At 45.2% G+C, this 17,329-nt stretch overlaps 1 protein-coding gene across 1 annotated transcript in view; it reads left to right on the top strand.

Moving 5' to 3' along the window:
- The window catches only part of LOC109479343, a 118,550-nt gene that overhangs the window by 36,853 nt on the left and 64,368 nt on the right, over nucleotides 1-17,329 (top strand). Inside the window, exons 53-78 of the mRNA XM_019781294.1 lie at nucleotides 317-718; nucleotides 1,189-1,347; nucleotides 1,741-1,926; nucleotides 2,539-2,649; nucleotides 3,178-3,324; nucleotides 3,595-3,717; nucleotides 4,215-4,391; nucleotides 4,583-4,843; nucleotides 5,204-5,359; nucleotides 5,468-5,614; nucleotides 5,968-6,159; nucleotides 6,934-7,083; nucleotides 7,256-7,383; nucleotides 7,577-7,724; nucleotides 8,275-8,472; nucleotides 8,879-9,074; nucleotides 9,473-9,678; nucleotides 10,113-10,199; nucleotides 10,651-10,803; nucleotides 12,902-13,105; nucleotides 13,493-13,714; nucleotides 13,973-14,255; nucleotides 14,631-14,876; nucleotides 15,405-15,547; nucleotides 16,202-16,391; nucleotides 16,664-16,845. Of these exons, the coding sequence (XP_019636853.1) occupies nucleotides 317-718; nucleotides 1,189-1,347; nucleotides 1,741-1,926; nucleotides 2,539-2,649; nucleotides 3,178-3,324; nucleotides 3,595-3,717; nucleotides 4,215-4,391; nucleotides 4,583-4,843; nucleotides 5,204-5,359; nucleotides 5,468-5,614; nucleotides 5,968-6,159; nucleotides 6,934-7,083; nucleotides 7,256-7,383; nucleotides 7,577-7,724; nucleotides 8,275-8,472; nucleotides 8,879-9,074; nucleotides 9,473-9,678; nucleotides 10,113-10,199; nucleotides 10,651-10,803; nucleotides 12,902-13,105; nucleotides 13,493-13,714; nucleotides 13,973-14,255; nucleotides 14,631-14,876; nucleotides 15,405-15,547; nucleotides 16,202-16,391; nucleotides 16,664-16,845 (4,797 nt within the window). The remainder of the gene's footprint in view (nucleotides 1-316; nucleotides 719-1,188; nucleotides 1,348-1,740; nucleotides 1,927-2,538; nucleotides 2,650-3,177; nucleotides 3,325-3,594; nucleotides 3,718-4,214; nucleotides 4,392-4,582; nucleotides 4,844-5,203; nucleotides 5,360-5,467; nucleotides 5,615-5,967; nucleotides 6,160-6,933; nucleotides 7,084-7,255; nucleotides 7,384-7,576; nucleotides 7,725-8,274; nucleotides 8,473-8,878; nucleotides 9,075-9,472; nucleotides 9,679-10,112; nucleotides 10,200-10,650; nucleotides 10,804-12,901; nucleotides 13,106-13,492; nucleotides 13,715-13,972; nucleotides 14,256-14,630; nucleotides 14,877-15,404; nucleotides 15,548-16,201; nucleotides 16,392-16,663; nucleotides 16,846-17,329) is intronic.

The following is a 17,329-nucleotide window of genomic DNA, read 5'->3' on the forward strand; positions in this document are numbered from 1 at the left end:
ATTTTTTTACCAGAGTCCTGTGGCCAACTTCGAGAGTTATGTTCCAATGTCTTCCAGCATCTGTACAGAGCAAAATGTATCACAGAGAGCATTCTGTAGCAACAACTCCTGTGCTGTAAAATGTGAACCAGACAGATTTGATGGACGATCAATCACCCAAATCTTGGCTGAATAAAACTTGCTTTAAAAGAATTTCTTTACACAATGGCTAACAACCTGATGAAACTATTCACGGGTGGGGTATGGCAGACAGCAAAATAACTTCTACATAATCAGGTATACATACAGTTAATGAAATTTGCAACTATATTTCCAGGCTACTACTGTCCTAATGGCACTCGTTACGCTAACGAGTTCCCCTGTCCGCGGGGGACGTTTGGTAACCTGACACACCGGGAGAGAGTCAACGACTGCCAGCCCTGCAGCGGCGGACACTACTGCGAGACCGAGGGCCTCACCCAACCCACTGGGCCCTGCAGTCCCGGATACTTCTGCAAGGTGGCGTCCAACTCCTCCACCCCAGGGTTTGGCGCAGATGCTGACGAGTGCCCAGTGGGGCACTACTGCCCGGAGGGGACGGCATCCCCCTTAGCGTGTCCGCCCGGCACGTATAACCCGAGCATGCAGAGGACAGACATTACAGACTGTCTGAACTGCACAGCTGAGCGCTACTGTCCCTCGTGGGGCATGGACCAGCCTGGGCCCGAGTGTGAACCTGGTGAGAAAGCCTTTATGTTTGTTTATCATACAGAGCTGGACTTCACGTTACAGCAAGCTTCTTTATCTGTAGTTAAGTGTATCTTAGCTGCATGGAAATTGAACTAAACTCAGGTGGAAAACCATCATGTTTTTTTAAGCAAACTGTCTAGTTTCATTGGTAGAAATAGAAAATACTTCTTGCCAAAACTTGCCAGTCTTTGCACAATACTCTTGTGTAATAAAAACCTTAATATGTTACAGGACTTTGACAATCTATTTCTTTCTTTCTTTCTTTATTGGCAATGACAACAGGTCAAGACACAGGTTATCAAGGCAGTGTAAACTGGTATTAGATAACCCACATGTACAGACGTGCAGACAAACATGAAATAAGAAATCTACTATAAATACAAGACCTGGAACTACATTCAATTCATTTAATCCTATTTTCAATCAAGGCACAGGTGATCACTCTCATTCTTTCCTCAGGTTTCTACTGTGAGGCTGGAGCCGACGTTGCGACCTTTGCCCGTTGCACCGCGGGTCACTACTGTCCACAGGGCAGTTCCCACCCGACCCCGTGTGCCGCGGGCTCCTGGTCCAACACCCCTGGGCTCAGCCATCAGGACAACTGCACGCAATGTCCAGGTAGGGAATACACCAAACATGTTTGCCTTAATAAGCCTTTCTTTATTAATTTGCATGCCAACTATGAATATTGCTTTTACACAGCTTATTGTTTTGTCATGTTTCAATGTTTGCCTTGTTTCTGTTATTCATACAGTGTATTTGTCCTGAATAAAGTGTTAATAAACAATGAAACAACCATTTATTTTTAATGATAATAGCACTATGTTGAATAAGTGTCAGCATAACTGTACCGAATGTCTATGTTAAGAGTTTGCACTAAATTACAAGCTCTTTTTGTGTTGTCAATGACAAAGTAGACTTACAATAGAGTAGAGGCATATGACTATTCGGTAATGGTAAAAAATGAAGTGTGAGAGTTTTATAAAAACTACCTTTGCTCCCCCCCCCCAGGTGGATTCTACTGTCCGGAGACAGGGATGACTGAAGTGACTCAGCAGTGCTGGGGAGGGTACTACTGCCCAGGGGGGGACGCTGTTCCCAACCCCCCCTCCACCATCTGTCCCGGGGGGGTGCACTGTCCCAACGGCAGCCAGACTTACCTGTCCTGCCCAAGCGGCACCTTCGCTAACTACTCAGGTGAGAGGCACACCTGTCAGGTGTTAGACAAGTTTTAAGGTTTTAGGAGAGCTAGTGGTATTTCTTTTGGGGCCAGAAGCCATATAAAAGGCTGATACCAGAAATATAAAACATGTCATTTGTGTCTTAACTTAGAAAAGCTGTAATATTACAGTAACTCTTTAGTGAAATATATTGAATCTAAGGCCTTATGCTAAGGTTAGTGATAGAAAAGAGTAGTCCGCGGGGGACGTTCGGTAACCTGACACACCGGAAGAGTGTTGACGACTGCCAGCCCTGCAGCGGCGGACACTACTGCGAGACCTAGGGCCTCACCCAGCCCACCGGGCTAATGGCGTAATACATGTACATCAAGATTTAAAAAAAAAAAACAATAGAAAAAATAAAACGTGTTATTTGTGGGGATCGAACAGGGCATATAACAAATACCTTCCGTTTGGGTCTACAATCAACATTGTATTACTGTGACATTGTTACAGTTAGTAGTAGTATTTCTTCAACATCTGAAAATGATTGTTTTTAAAGAAATTGCCATAAAGAAAGGGAATCAGACTAAAATAAAGTGTCCTAGCCTCCTAACCTTGACGTGATAACCGTTGCCCCCCCCCCCAGGTGCTGCTGAGTGTGACCCCTGCCCTGCTGGGTACTACTGCCTGCCTGTTCAGCCTGAGAACGCCACCATGGCCGCCACCCTCTGTCCACAGGGGTACTTCTGCCCTCAAGGTCGGCAATAGAATGATTGACACAGACTTACTGATAGTATTAATAGCCTTACATGACGGTGCCTCCCTCATCCCATTATTGTAATTTTACTATGACTTTGCTAGAGTTTACATGTCCTTTATAGTTACCTTCACTTTACATTTGTATTGAGAGTTCTTCTTCTTCTTTGTTGTTTTTAATATGTGAAATTTACTTCTATTTTAATATATGATATGATGACTTATTACCTTGATGTTTCAAATTCCGATATTCTAGTTTTTTTTTAAACCTGAGCTTCGTTTTGTAAATGTCAACACCCCAATTCAGCCTATGGGCTGCGAGATGTGTTTGACATGTTAGTTTATGTATGGACAAATAAACCATTACTACTATGTTAGACATAAATCTTCACTCAGTAATGTTGTCCTCTTGTTTAAACTTACATGTAAAGATGTTTAAAGGGTGGTGTATAATCGTTTCTTTGAAATTCCATGGATTTGACCTTAAAGTGCACCAAAACGTCATTCTTCGCTGCCCCCCTCCCCACAGGTACCGGATTGGACTGGCAGTCTTGCCCCTCCGGAACCTACAGCGACCAGAGAGGACTGTGGGATACCAGCCAGTGCACGGCTTGTGATGGAGGGACGTACTGCGACGACCTTCACCTGACACGACCTGCCGGAAACTGCTCAGCTGGTACGTCAAGGTCAAATTGTAGATAAAACAATCATTCATTCATTCATTTATTTTTTAAATTTATTTGGATTAATAAGAAAGAAATAACAGAAAGTGGGAAACCATCCAGTTACAAATCAACACCTAATTTGTCATCTCAAGAAATATAAACAAATGTGGATTCATTCATTCATTTATTCGTTCATACAGCTGCAACTAACAGCTGCGTACCTGTGTTACTTTGGAAGTGTGTTCCACTTTGTCATGTTTGTGCCCCCCTCCCCCCTATAGGTTACTACTGCAGATCAGGTGTGAACCGACCTGACCCCAGCACCCCAAACACCTGTAGCCAGGTGAGGAACTCCACAGACAACTCGACCGGCTGCCTGTGTCCGGACCAGACCTATCACACAGGTGAGACTCTACCAGCACAAAGGTTTACAAACTGGTCGTCAGACATAAGATGATAAAAACTAACCCTAACTAAAGCCTCAAAAATGGATAACGTTAAGTTTTATAAAATTGGATGTGTAACAGCTGTTTACTCCTTTGTTCTCAGTAGACTGTTTTATAAATCTTTGGAAACTATGTAAGATTTCTGGTGTCCAAATTCACATTTTCAATGGCAAGTTTGTTCAACATAAATTTCCTATACCCTGTTATGTATTACTGTTACCTGTTCACTGCAGTTCCAGGTTGAACTATAATTGTGTACAAAATGCCATAAAGCCAGCAGGTCACTTTCAATCGTTTGGTCTCCTATAGGAGATGGATTCCAGTCAGGTTTATCATGGTGTGTCATTTGATTATAGTGTACTACTATGTAAAATCTCACTGGTTGTACTAATGCATTACTCAAGTTTATTACCATAAAGCCAACACATCTCTTTCCTTCATTTTGTCCCGTCCAGGAGATGGTGGCCAGTGCCCGCTGGGTCACTACTGTCCCGAGGGCACCACAGCCCCCCTCCCCTGCCCAGCCGGCACCTACAGTAGTGTGCAGGGCCTGGAGGAGTGTAAGGTCTGTCCTGAGGGGTTCTACTGTCTGGACAACAGCACACAGTTCCTAGACACACCCTGTCCTGCTGGTAAGAACCCTGTTCAAATAATTATAGGAAGTTCAGCACAAATTTTTGCAGGTTATGATCCACAGATCACAGAGTCTGAAGCAGTGGATTGCTCATTCATTGACAAACCCTGCATTAATTTTTTAAATCAAAAATTTGGATAAGTCAAATTTACTGTGTTGGAAATTACAGACTCAATTTTTTTCCTACAGGTTACTACTGCCCGAATGGCACAAGCCATCCATACGAGTTCCCCTGCCCTCCTGGCACCTACAACCCTGCTAACTACAGCAGCTCTAACTCATCCTGCCTGGCCTGTTCTGCTGGGATGTATTGTGATGTGGAGGGGATGGAGGCACCGCGAGGGAACTGCAGCGACGGGTACTACTGCGCCGGGGGGAGCCACACGCCAACCCCCCACCCCACTTCTGCCATCGGGGGACGCTGCAGGGAGGGGTACTACTGTCCTGCTGGTAAGGCTTCATCCAAGATATTTTTTTTATAAAACTCAACCCTAAAGTTTGACAGCAAAACCGACATTCTGGCGGCAGCAGCCGGCGTGTCCCTTCCTGCGCTGATTTTGACGGAGATGTTAGAATTAGAACATGCCAGGGGTTCGGTGTGTTCGATCCAGATCAGTCTATTGTTTTGGATTTTGTCTTGTAGTTTAGGTTCTCTTGCAACAATCTTGCCAAAACCGTGCCAGAGTAGCTATTAAGTAAAGCATACAAAAAGTTAAGGGAGCAACTGTTGTATTCATAATATACCTATGATGTATACCAAGCTTAATGCACATTTCAACTCTCATCACTGTTTCTCTCTCGACTGTCCAGGTACTGACCATGAGCTGGAGTGTCCAGGCGGTCAGTTCTGTGACGTGGCCGGTCTGTCGGAGCCTGTGGGACCGTGTGCAGCCGGCTTCTTCTGCCAGCTGAAGTCCACTACTGCCACACCTCTGGACGGGTCCATGGGAGACGAATGTCCAGCCGGTAAGAACTGCTGAGCTGAATGGTTACTTCACAATTATTCTTGCTAAGAAATAGCAATAGGCACTGTCTAGTTTTCCTTTATGGTGAAAATTCCTAACGTTTTTCCAGGTTACTACTGTGAGGAGGGTTCAGCCTACCCCTCCCCCTGTTCCCCTGGTACCTACAGCTCCAGTAAGAGGAACACCAACGTTACCGACTGCAGGCCTTGTAGCTTTGGGGAGTACTGTGGAGACTACAACATGACAACCACCTCAGGTATGGGCTCTTTAATAGTTAGATATGTTAGTAACAGTTTTGTAGCTCTTCCTGTTATTTAGGTAGGACAAATCTATGAGGAGGAAGACAGTACTCCAACTTCATCCTGACGTGTTACCTTTGTTAGGATATCTTGAGAGACAAAGATGAAGAAAAAAAACTGCACCAATGTGACAAAAGATTTGGTTGGCTTGAAGGAAAAATTAGCTTGATTATCCACCTCAAGTTTTCACCAAAACTTAACACAAAATATATATTGCAGGCTTGAAGATGTCTTCTCAATCTGCTGTTGCATTATTTCCATTGAATGAGAACGAGTTTCATTGCCCTGTGTGTAATTTCTCGTCACCTAGGCAACTGCAGCGCCGGTTTCTACTGCCCGAGAGGGGAGGACGTCCCCGACAGGCTGCAATGCCCTGTGGGATACTTCTGCCCCGAGGGTTCCCATCAGCCAACCATCTGCCCCAGCGGATGGTATCAGGATCAGCTCGGCCAATCAGATTGCACCATCTGCCCCGGCGGATACTACTGCGACAACAGCTTTGGTGAGAAAACTGTGTTGATTTATAGATTTTATATTTATTACCTCCATGAAAAATGGAGGTTTTGTTTTTGGCCTGTGTGTATTGTGTGTACGTGTGTGTGTGTTTGTGTGTGTGTGTGTGTGTTTGTGTGTGTGTGTGTGTGTGTGTGTGTGTGTGTGTGTATTACCGCAGGTTGTTTATAGACAATGTACTTCCAAGACTCGGCTAAATGTCAGGGATATCAGAAATGGTTGTCATGGATATCAGGCAGATCATTTCAAGACGTGGTGGTTTCTCCTTCGGAACAGGTTTTACCTCAGCGATCTTCTACACCGAGGATGTGGCCCCTTCACAGGGAGATGACTCGTGGCTGCCTGGTTCAAAGTCAAATGCTCGCCATGGCCGACAGCCGACTGCCCCCGAGGCCTTGCCTGATTTTAGTAATAGTCGATGGTTGAGAAACCAGACTTCAGGGGGAGGATCGGTAGCAGGCAAGATCAGTGTTAAACCCTCAGGATTAAAGGAGGGATTGCGGGAATGCAGTCACCGTGTGTCGGTGGAAGTCGATAGTAACAGGCGGATCAATTCCTGGAACTTCAATAACAGTGGGGTTTAATTACAGGTGCCAATGTGCCAATCTTGACAGGTGTGTGTGACTTCGTCCAGGTGATATTAACCAAGGTTTTGTGCGGCAGGTGTGGCTGAGTTGGTGGCAGGTGTTGCAGTGTTGAGGACAGGTGTGACAGGTGTACAGGTGTTCAGACCAGTCTAAGCTCACTCCCGTTTCTCCCCCAGGTGTGGTTGTTGTGAACGGCAGTGTGGAGTGTCCAGCCGGGTACTTCTGTCCGCCCGGCACGCAGCGGTACAACCAGTGGCCGTGCCCGCGCGGGACCTACGGGAACTCCACCGGATTCAACTCATCCGCAGACTGTAGCCCATGCACAGGTATGGCTATGTACCAGCTTGAGCAGGACATTTAAAATAAGATCTTAAAATTCAGTGTGCCAAATTCTGGGGTACAATGATATGAATCAAAAAGTAAAAGAAAACGATGCTTATTGTTAAAGCTGCAAAGTCCCCTCACAGTTTGAACATGGAATTGCCTTGTCTGCTTCAGGCGGATTCTACTGTGGCGATGTCGGCCTCACATCCCCGTCTGGTCCCTGCTCTGCCGGCTACTTCTGCAAACAGTATGCCGAAACTCGCACTCCAAACCAGACAACCGACGCAAATATCTGCCCACAGGTATGGGGATTTTCTTAGGCAAACGATACATTTAGAATTGGTTTTAACTACGAAACTAGAGAAACACAAAGCACCTTAAACATACATTCAAGTGAGTTAGTAAATTTTGGATTGAAAGAAGAAGTCTCCGTGCAAAAGTCGCTTTACTTTTAAATTTGTTGTGTCAATAAAGTTCTTAATTTATTCCGTGCAGGGCTCGTACTGTGAGGAGGGTACAGCAGAGCCTGTGGACTGCCCTGCGGGAACGTTTGGAGGTACAGAAGGGCTGATGAACGTGAGCTCCTGCACCGCCTGCCTGGCCGGGTCCTACTGCGAGACTCCCGGACTCACCGAGGTGGAAGGTGAGAACACAGAACTTGGTTGCAAATGTGAAATGATTTTAGTATGTTCTTCAATGTGCCAGCAATGGTGGCAAATGTGAAATGATCTAAAAATGTTCTTCAATGTGCCAGCAATGGTTGCAAATGTGAAATGATTTTAATGTTCTTCAATGTGCCAGCTATGGTTGCAAATGTGAAATGATTTTAATGTTCTTCAATGTGCCAGCTATGGTTGCAAATGTGAAATGATTTTAGTATGTTCTTCAATGTGCCAGCAATGGTTGCAAATGTGAAATGATTTTAGTATGTTCTTCAATGTGCCAGCAATGGTTGCAAAATTTAATGTGAAATGATTTTAGTATGTTCTTCAATGTGCCAGCAATGGTCCATTTTTTGATGTGCTATAAACTCTGTATGGCCTAGCAAACTTGTTGCAGTATTTATTTGTCGTTCTTACAGTTAAAAATGTGTTGCCATTGTGTAGGTTTGACTTTAAAGTTAGTTTCATGCTTTTCATGCCTTCTCCATGATTGTAATAAATAACATGTTTCCACCCCCACCCCACTTCTAGGCCCCTGCTCCCCTGGTTACTACTGTGAGGAGGGAGCATCCACCCGGACTGACATCATCTGCCCTGCTGGTCACTTCTGCCCCCAGGGGTCGCCAACGCCCTCCCGCTGTCCTCAGGCGACCTTTAACCCCTACACAGGCCTGAACAGCTCCTCCCAGTGCACACAATGTACCGAGGGCAGCTACTGTGGGACTGAAGGTGAGATATGTCACTCCGCATTCCTAACCATAACCCTACCCTAACCCTAGTCCCCATACACAGGCCTAAACAGTTCTTCACTGTGTACAGCCCATATTTCTATCACTCCTTGTAGCCAGCCCCGGCCTAATATTATAGCATTATCTATGATGGTGTTCTATCATTAAATTCAAATATGTATGGCAGTCGGAATTTGTGAACATTTCAGTTTTCTGGCATTGGTGAACATTGTGAACCAAGCATTCAGCATAGACAAAGTCTTTAGTGACAGAATAAGTACTAGAAAGAACCTGCATTGTTGTTTTTTTCTGACTAGAGTAAGTTAGGTTATCTGGTAAATGTATAATATAGTTTCCCTCACATCTGCAGACATCCTTCATGTGTAAGATGTATGTTCCCACTGCAGGTCTGACAGAGCCCAGTGGAGCCTGCGAGCCGGGCTACTACTGCCCCGGCGGCCAGAACAGCTCACGTCCTGCAGAGTTTGCCTGCTGGGTGGGCCACTACTGCCCGCTCAACTCGTCTGAGCCTCTGCCTTGTGACAACGGCACACACACCAACCACACACACGCGGACGAGTGCTACACATGTCCTCAGGGATGGTAAGGACACTATTCCTAAAATTATTATGTCTCAGTGTATATTATAAGTGTTGACATCATTTTAGTTTTTTTGCTAGTTAGTTGTCTTGTATGTTGTTGAATGGCCGGGTGGTTAGGCAAGCGGACAAAAGACCGAGAGGTCACAGGTTTGATTCCTGCCATCCCTGGCTAGAAGGTTTGTCCTTGGAAAAGGCACTTAAACATGACTTGCTTCACTCCACCCAGATGTAAAATGGGTACCTGTATTCGATTGAGCAGGTAAAATGCAGTGGAAGGAGAGAGATGGTCTTCCCTATATACACAGGGGATTAACTCACTGTCCCTATGGCCTGTAAAATTCTACAATGCAGGCAAACCTTAGTGTAACCTACCGTTCACATTGTCCGTTCTGTTCCCAGGTACTGCCTGAATGGGCAGGTGGTGGGGACCTGCCCGGCGGGGTACTACTGTCCGGAGGGAACCGCCTTCGACTGGCGGCCGTGCCCGAGGGGAACATACAGCAACGACACAGGACTGTGGGAGGAGCCGCAGTGCCAGGCCTGCGCTGGCGGACACTACTGCAGCAGTCTGCAGGCTACCGCAGTCACGGACCAGTGTGACGCAGGTTTGTGGCCCTTTGTTGTCAGTTAAACAGTTGACAAACCAAAAAAGGTTTGTGCATGGACCTTCGTCTGCTGTTGTGTGATTCAATTTATGTACTTTTCAACTCACAACAAACAGATTTGAGGCTGTTGTTTAGTGTAATGTTGTCTGAACATCAGATTCTGGTTCAATTTCCACACCGTTTAACTGCCAAGTTGTTTTTCAGGGAGGCCCAGTCTCCTAAAAATCACAGTGACTTAGAACCAGTCACTAAGTTTGATTTATGCCTGTTGCTGTTACACTTGTAGTCTAGTTTTCAGTTTAGTGTGATTATTACATGTATGTAAGAAACCAACTGATTCTGCATTAAGTGACGGGTCTCTGATATAACCAGTATGAAGTTCCTGTATCTCGGCCATGTTATGTTGTCGTTCTGACCTGACTGCCCTTCTCCAGGTTACTACTGTGAGTACGGGGTGGACAGACCGAGGCCAGATGGAGACTACAACGCCACTCTCATCAACGGCACATGTCAGCTGCTAGGTAAGGTTCTGTCTGGAGAAAGGGTCATTATTATGAAAGATTTCTTTCAACCACAATCATGTAATATGTAATAATAAGGAATAGTGATAGTGATAAATTTCCTCACTCATGCAAGTTTCCTATATTGTATGATATAAAATTTATAGATATCCAATTTGTATACATTAAGAACGTTAAGGCAAGCTTAGTAAAATCTAAATGTACATTTGATGATAAAGCAGAATAGACTTAACAAACTTTTAAAATTAACAAGTCAACAGTTGAAAGTAGGAAGGAGAGCAATTCACAGTCATTTTAAAGTTCAGCCAGCCAAGACTCTTTATATTTGTTTCGTGATTGTCTTTGGCAATTCAACTCCTACCTACATGTTTTTCTGCCATGTCATGTGTGTATAGTGTTGCCAGTTTCTGTGAATATTATCTGATGATGCAGTACCAATTGTTCCTGCTAGGTGGCATGACAGGAGTGGGCGGCATCTGTCCTGTGGGGCACTACTGCCCGCGAGGAACCACCCACCCCAAACCCTGCGGATCCGGTTCCCATAGCAACACAACGGGACTGGCTACCTGCATCAACTGTCCAGCAGGACACTACTGTCTGCAGGGTAGGGCATGTCAACTGTTTCTTTCTTGTGTTTTTGTATATTAAACTAGAGTTGATTTAATTTGACAGCCACAGCGAATGAGAACCCTTGTCCTGCCGGCTCCTACTATAACCTTCTTCTTCTTCTTCTTCTTCCTCTAACAACCCCGTAAGGGGTATCGCTGGAGGGGGGGGGGAGGTGCGTGGACCTTACAGTAGAGAGGCCCGAAAGGCCTCCACAGATTGTGCCTGTACGGCCTGGGCAGGTAAACTGTTCCACTCTCGTATCGAGCGTGGGAAAAATGAGAATTTGAAACAGTCTTTCGTTGCAGGAATAATATTGTATTTAAAGGCGTGGCTACCTCTGGTGCGCCGCTGTGCAGGAATAAGATATTGTTCAGAGGGTATGTGCATGTGACCGTGAGTTATTTTGAACATTGTAGTCAGACGTGCCTCTCTTCTTCTGTTTGCAAGAGTGGGCCATTGGAGTTTTTGCAACATTTCGGTCACACTACTGGTGCGGGCGTAGTCATTCATGACCATCCGGGCTGCCCTGCGTTGTACGCGCTCAACTGCCTGCACCCCACCAGCTGTGTAGGGGTCCCACACTGAGGCGCAGTACTCGAGTTGAGGGCGTACCAGGGCTTTATAGCAAGTGTTTTTGACTTGCGATGTGCAATGGTATAAGTTACGCCGGATAACTCCCAAGGTCCTGTTTGCCTTACCAGTAGCGTGAGCAATGTGAGCATCCCAACGCATGTCGTTGGAGATGTGAACTCCCAAGTAAGGGTACGATTTTACAGTCGTAAGATTTACCGAGCAAAGACTATACTGCGTAACAAGTGGTCTACGTTTGCGTGTAATGTGAATAGTATGACATTTAGCTGGGTTAAAATTCATTTGCCAACGATCCTGCCACTCGGTCAGCGCGTCCAGGTCGGCCTGTAAGCCCTGGGCGTCTGTCGGGCTCTTAATAACCCGGTATAACAAACAGTCGTCGGCAAACAAACGTACGTTACTATTAACTATGTCGGGCAAATCATTTATGTAAAGGAGAAAAAGAAGCGGGCCCAAGACCGTGCCCTGAGGCACACCGGACGTAACCCTTGAGGGTTTGGAGGATTCGCCGTCAAGAACTACGGTCTGTGTCCGCTCCGTTAGAAAGGCTTTGAGCCAGGACAAGATGTGTCCCTTGATGCCGTAGTGCTGGAGCTTACTCAGCAGGCGTTGATGCGGTACCGTATCAAACGCCTTGCTGAAGTCCAGCACCACGGCATCAATTTGAAGGTTTTGGTCAAGACCATGTGCTAGATCATGGGTAGTTACTAGTAGTTGGGTCTCACACGAAAGTCCTTTTCGGAAACCATGCTGTACCGGGCATAAAATATTGTATTTGTCAAGATGGGACATTATATGGCAGTGCACAATATGTTCTAAAATTTTACTACAAACAGACGTCAGTGAGACTGGCCGGTAGTTTGCTGGCGCAGCCTTGTCACCTTTTTTATAGATAGGTGTGATGTTTGCAGACCTCCAATCTAGAGGCACATCACCAGTGGTTAGGGATTGTGTGAAAATGACTGTTAATATAGGTGAGACCTGGGTAGCTACAGTTTTTAATAGCCTAGGTGATAGCCCGTCTGGGCCCGTTGCTTTATTTGGATTTAAATTTGTGAGTAGCTTGGCTACCCCTTCCACTGATACCTTGAGCTCTGGTGTGGTCGGTATTGAAGGTTCACCAAGGGTTGGGATGATATTAGTGTCTTCCTTAGTAAAAACCGACTCAAACTGTTCCCCGAGGGCCTCTGCCTTCTCTTTGGGGTCTGCTGTGAGGACTCCCTGGTGCCTTATGGCAGCTGTATCAGTGGAGTCTTGTCTAATAGATTTTATATAGTTCCAAAAAGCTTTGGGACTCTCTTGTATGTTAGCCTCTAAGTAACTTGAGGTGTATTCTTTGTGAGCTTTCTTAACCCTGTGCTTAACCCCTCTTCTACATGTTTTAAATTTAGACCAGGCATCTTGGGTGTTTAATTTCTTTAAACCTGACCATGTAATTAACTGTACCTGACGTTATATTTCCCAGAATTAATTATGCCCAATATTCCCTATATATTACCCAGGCTCAGACCAGTACGAGGACAAGCCCTGTCCCCCAGGCCACTACTGTCCCGAGGGGACGGCCACAGCGACAGAGAATCCGTGTCCTGCCGGCTCCTACTATAACCTGACCATGGCGCGGTCTGTGGGTGACTGCCTGCCCTGCCCAGGCGGGTCCTACTGCGCAACCCCGGGCCTGGACTATCCCACCGGCCTCTGTCAGGAGGGTGGGTTTAATTTTAAAATTCTTAAATATATAATTTATATTTAACTCTTTTTATGTAGACTGGATTTACTTGAATGTCTCATCTTCTTACTGATAGATTTTACATTTAAAACACTTTTGAATTTGTATTTAAAGACCTTTTCAAATTTCTGCTTGATGTACAATGCAAGTTATGTTTGCAAAGAGTTGGCAATGCCTTTATGTGTGTATCAAATAGCCTCTATGTAATTATAGAATCTACTGACAGATACTAAAAAAATTTAGCGTCTGTTGCCATATTTTTCTAGTTTTCTTTTTCAGTTTTTGGTCTTTCATCCATTGTTACACCTTTGAAAACAACTATGTTGCTGTTATTGTCTATGATCTAAGCCCCTGCCTTCCCTTGCAGGCTGGTACTGTTCCGGTAACTCCACATCTGCCACCCCCGCTACAAATGGAGGGGAGTGTCAGCCGGGGTACTTCTGTCCAGAGGGGTCCTCCTCCCCGCAGCTCTGCAGCCCTGGCATGTACTGTCAGACAACAGGGCTCCCTCTACCCACCGGAAACTGTACTGCAGGTAAGTACTGTCAGACAACAGGGCTCCCTCTACCCACTGGAAACTGCACTGCAGGTAAGTACTGTCAGACACCAGGGCTCCCTCTACCCACTGGAAACTGTACTGCAGGTAAGTACATGTACTGTCAGACACCATGGCTCCCTCTACCCACCAGAGACTGTACTGCAGGTAAGTACTGTCAGACCCCAGGGCTCCCAAATGCATGTGTGATAATCATTATACTCTACCATAATAAAATAACTACCAGAAGGCAAATATGAACCTTCTCAACTTCTGAAATTGTCATTTATTGTTCCTGTTTGTACCTTCCAGGCTACTACTGTACCCTGGGAGCTCGGTTCCCCAACCCTGTGGACAACTCCACGGGCGACCTCTGTCCTAAAGGTCACTACTGCCCCATGGGCAGTGCCGCCCCCCTCCCCTGCCCCACCGGAACCTTCCTCGACTCCACACAGAACGATGCGGAGGCAGACTGCCTGGCCTGTCCCCTGGGGGAGCACTGCCCCGGGGTGGGGAGGCCGCTATCCGCAGGAGCCTGCAACCCAGGCTACTACTGCCCCGGTGGCCAGAACGTCTCACAACCTGCTGACTACGGGTAGGATTTGTGGGAAATGCTAAGTAAGGGCTGATGTAGTTGATGAAGAAAATCGTAGCTAACTGTTAAATAAATTTTTTACAATTTGTGGCCAGAAGCAAGAGCTTAGACAAATAGCTAACTATAGGGAAAGAGCATTTGATGCTCTGGAATACCATGCAGTCTCCACATTGCATGTAAAAAAGGTTGCATCACATACAAGAATGTTTAACTTCTTGACAGTGCAAACTTTGACCATATTATTTCCCATTCAGAGAGCTTCATACAATTCTTCATACAATTTTTAAAAAACATCACTGATACTATAGTGCTACTAATAATACTAATTTATATTCAGTATTTTAATGGTTAGAAATATTCTGATTTCTCCTGCAGCTGTCCTGTTGGTCACTACTGCGAGTCGGGAGCGCACACCCCCGTGAGGTGTGAGAATGGAACGTACCAAGACGAGGAGCTGCAGAGCTCCTGCAAGGCCTGCCCATCAGGCTACTTCTGCGACAACACGGTGACCTATGTGGTCTTGGACAACACCACTACCACCTGCCCCATGGGGTACTACTGCCCGGAGGGGACCAGATATGCAAACGAGTTCCCCTGTCCAAATGGAACCTTCAACAACAGGTATGAGTTACTTATACATGTACTTCAACCATATTATTCTAACATGTACATTCTGTCTCATACCTGTATTCAATAGACTATGGTTTTAAAATGTTACTGATGGAAGGTGGATGCTATCTGAAACATCTCTCAGTAACCGTTTTCAGAATTTGACAAGTTGCTTCTGATTCAGTAGCCTTAAAAAGTTTGTAGGATGTACAATAACCAAAGAATCCTACCCTCATAGTGTTCACAGCATGAGGTTAGAAACTGCTTAGTGTTCAAAGTATTTAAGGCATGATTATTGACATGTTGGTGAAGGTTAGACATCCAGGTAATAAGATACGCCAAAAAAACAGTTACTCAAGCAACTGGATATGATTTCCAAAACCATATCCAGTTGCTTGACTAACTGTTTTTTGGCGCATGATTATTGACATTGAACCTTTTTTTCAAACACCTGCACACGCCTTTTTAACATTGACATCATTTCATTAAGTATTACACTCAGCTGCCTACTGAGATATATTTTTGTTGTTTCTCCCCCAGAACTGGTTTGAGACAGTCCAGCCAGTGCAGCCGGTGCCTGGGCGGTCACTACTGCCCCATGCCAGGCCTGGTCAGTCCGTTTGACCAGTGCGACGCCAGCTACTTCTGCCAGGAGGGAGCTGAAACCTCCACACCAAACCAAGGTCAGGATCTACAGAAGTCTGTTATTCCAATGCACACAGTAGAATAGTAACCACTAAGTGCAGGGCAAATAGATAAACATCAAAATAGTTCCTATTACATTTGGTACGTCGATGAAGGTTAGACATCCAGGTAATAAGATACGCCAAATTACTCAAGCAGTTACTTGGATTTCCAAAATCATATCCAGTTGCTTGATTACCTGTTTTTTGGCGTATTACATTTGGTAATTTTGTCCGAGGCTATGAGACTCTATGTCAGCAATTTTGTCTCTCAGAGACACACAGTATTTCATATATATTTCAATCTTTGGTCGGTCGGTCGGTCGGTCGGTCGGTCGGTCGGTCGGTCGGTCGGTAGGTAGGTAGGTAGGTAGGTAGGTAGGTAGGTAGGTAGGTAGGTAGGATTGCCACAATGAATTGGATAGCTTGAGCTATACCGTTGGGGAGTAGGGGTGACAGGTTAATTGACGGCACTTAAATATCATGACTGCAACACTGATTCACATTCATATTGTCATATACATACAAGTAGCGCAGTGCATTAAGTCACTGCTATCACTGGGAAATTTTGTATCTGCTCTTAAAGTAAAGAAAATTTCAATGTGCGCCCCGGCCAGCTTTTTTAAAAAGCTTTTCTTGTTTTACCATCTGCAGGTGCTGATGCCGACATCTGTCCCGAAGGATTCTTCTGTCCCCAAGGAACGTCCAACCCCTCAGCCTGCCCAAAGGGAACGTACAGTAACACCACGGGGCTGAGGGAGGAAGGGGACTGTACATTATGTCCTGCAGGGGAGTACTGCGGAGAGGTGGCCATGACTGACACCAGTGGGCTGTGTGACGCAGGGTAAGGGTGGTGAAACTGAATGGATAGAGGGAAGGAAAAGATTGGGATGGATGAAATGGGCAGTAAACATAAGCAATTGACTTACATGTACCTGAAAAGAAAAATTAAAGAAAAGATATTTGTAAAAAAATGTTTCCAAACATAATTTTTTTCATGCAAACACTTGTTAAACATTGACATTATTAGTATCGGTCAGCAGCCTATTGAGATATATTTTTGTTGTTTCTCATTGACGAAATTTTGACATTGTTTTTGTTACCGTTGAACTTCAGGTACTTCTGTGAGCTGGGATCCTCCCATGCCAGGAACATCTCCTGTCCCTCGGGCCACTACTGTCCCCAGGGGTCGGGCAGCCCCACCCCCTGCCCCAGGGGAACCTACAGCATTGCCACAAACAACCAGAACGTCTCGCAGTGCGACCCGTGTGATCCTGGCAAGTTCTGCAACCAGACTGGTGAGGGACTCATATCCACTCTAGTTGATAAATAGTGTTGTTCAGTCCTGTTTTGTCATACATTTTGTGGGAAGTTTATTATGCTGTATTGTTTGTCAACAATGCTGTCAAACATCAGTGGAAAGTAAAATCTGAATCTCTGAAATAGAATCAGTTATTACAGTTTGAACCTTCTCCCTTATACATGTACTTAACCTCGCAACAAATTTGTGCCAGAAAGCCACCTCACCAAAGTTGTTCAATCTCCTACATGTTCAATCATAGAGAATTTGGGTTATATTATCAGAATTGCTCAATAGGTGATAACCATGCATACTGTCAGGCATTTACAGTTACTAAGTTTCCTGACCAGTACCAGGTGATTTTAGACACTAAAAGTGCTAAAGCTGAGTAAATGTTAACTGTTGTCACTCAAGTTTCTTCATGATCACATCAGTATCAGTTTTATTTAAAACTAACTGGCATGTCACATATACAATGAATG

The sequence above is a fragment of the Branchiostoma belcheri genome, unplaced genomic scaffold, assembly GCF_001625305.1.
Source record: "Branchiostoma belcheri isolate BF01 breed outbred unplaced genomic scaffold, Haploidv18h27 scaffold48, whole genome shotgun sequence".
Classification (NCBI taxonomy): Eukaryota; Metazoa; Chordata; class Leptocardii; order Amphioxiformes; family Branchiostomatidae; genus Branchiostoma; species Branchiostoma belcheri.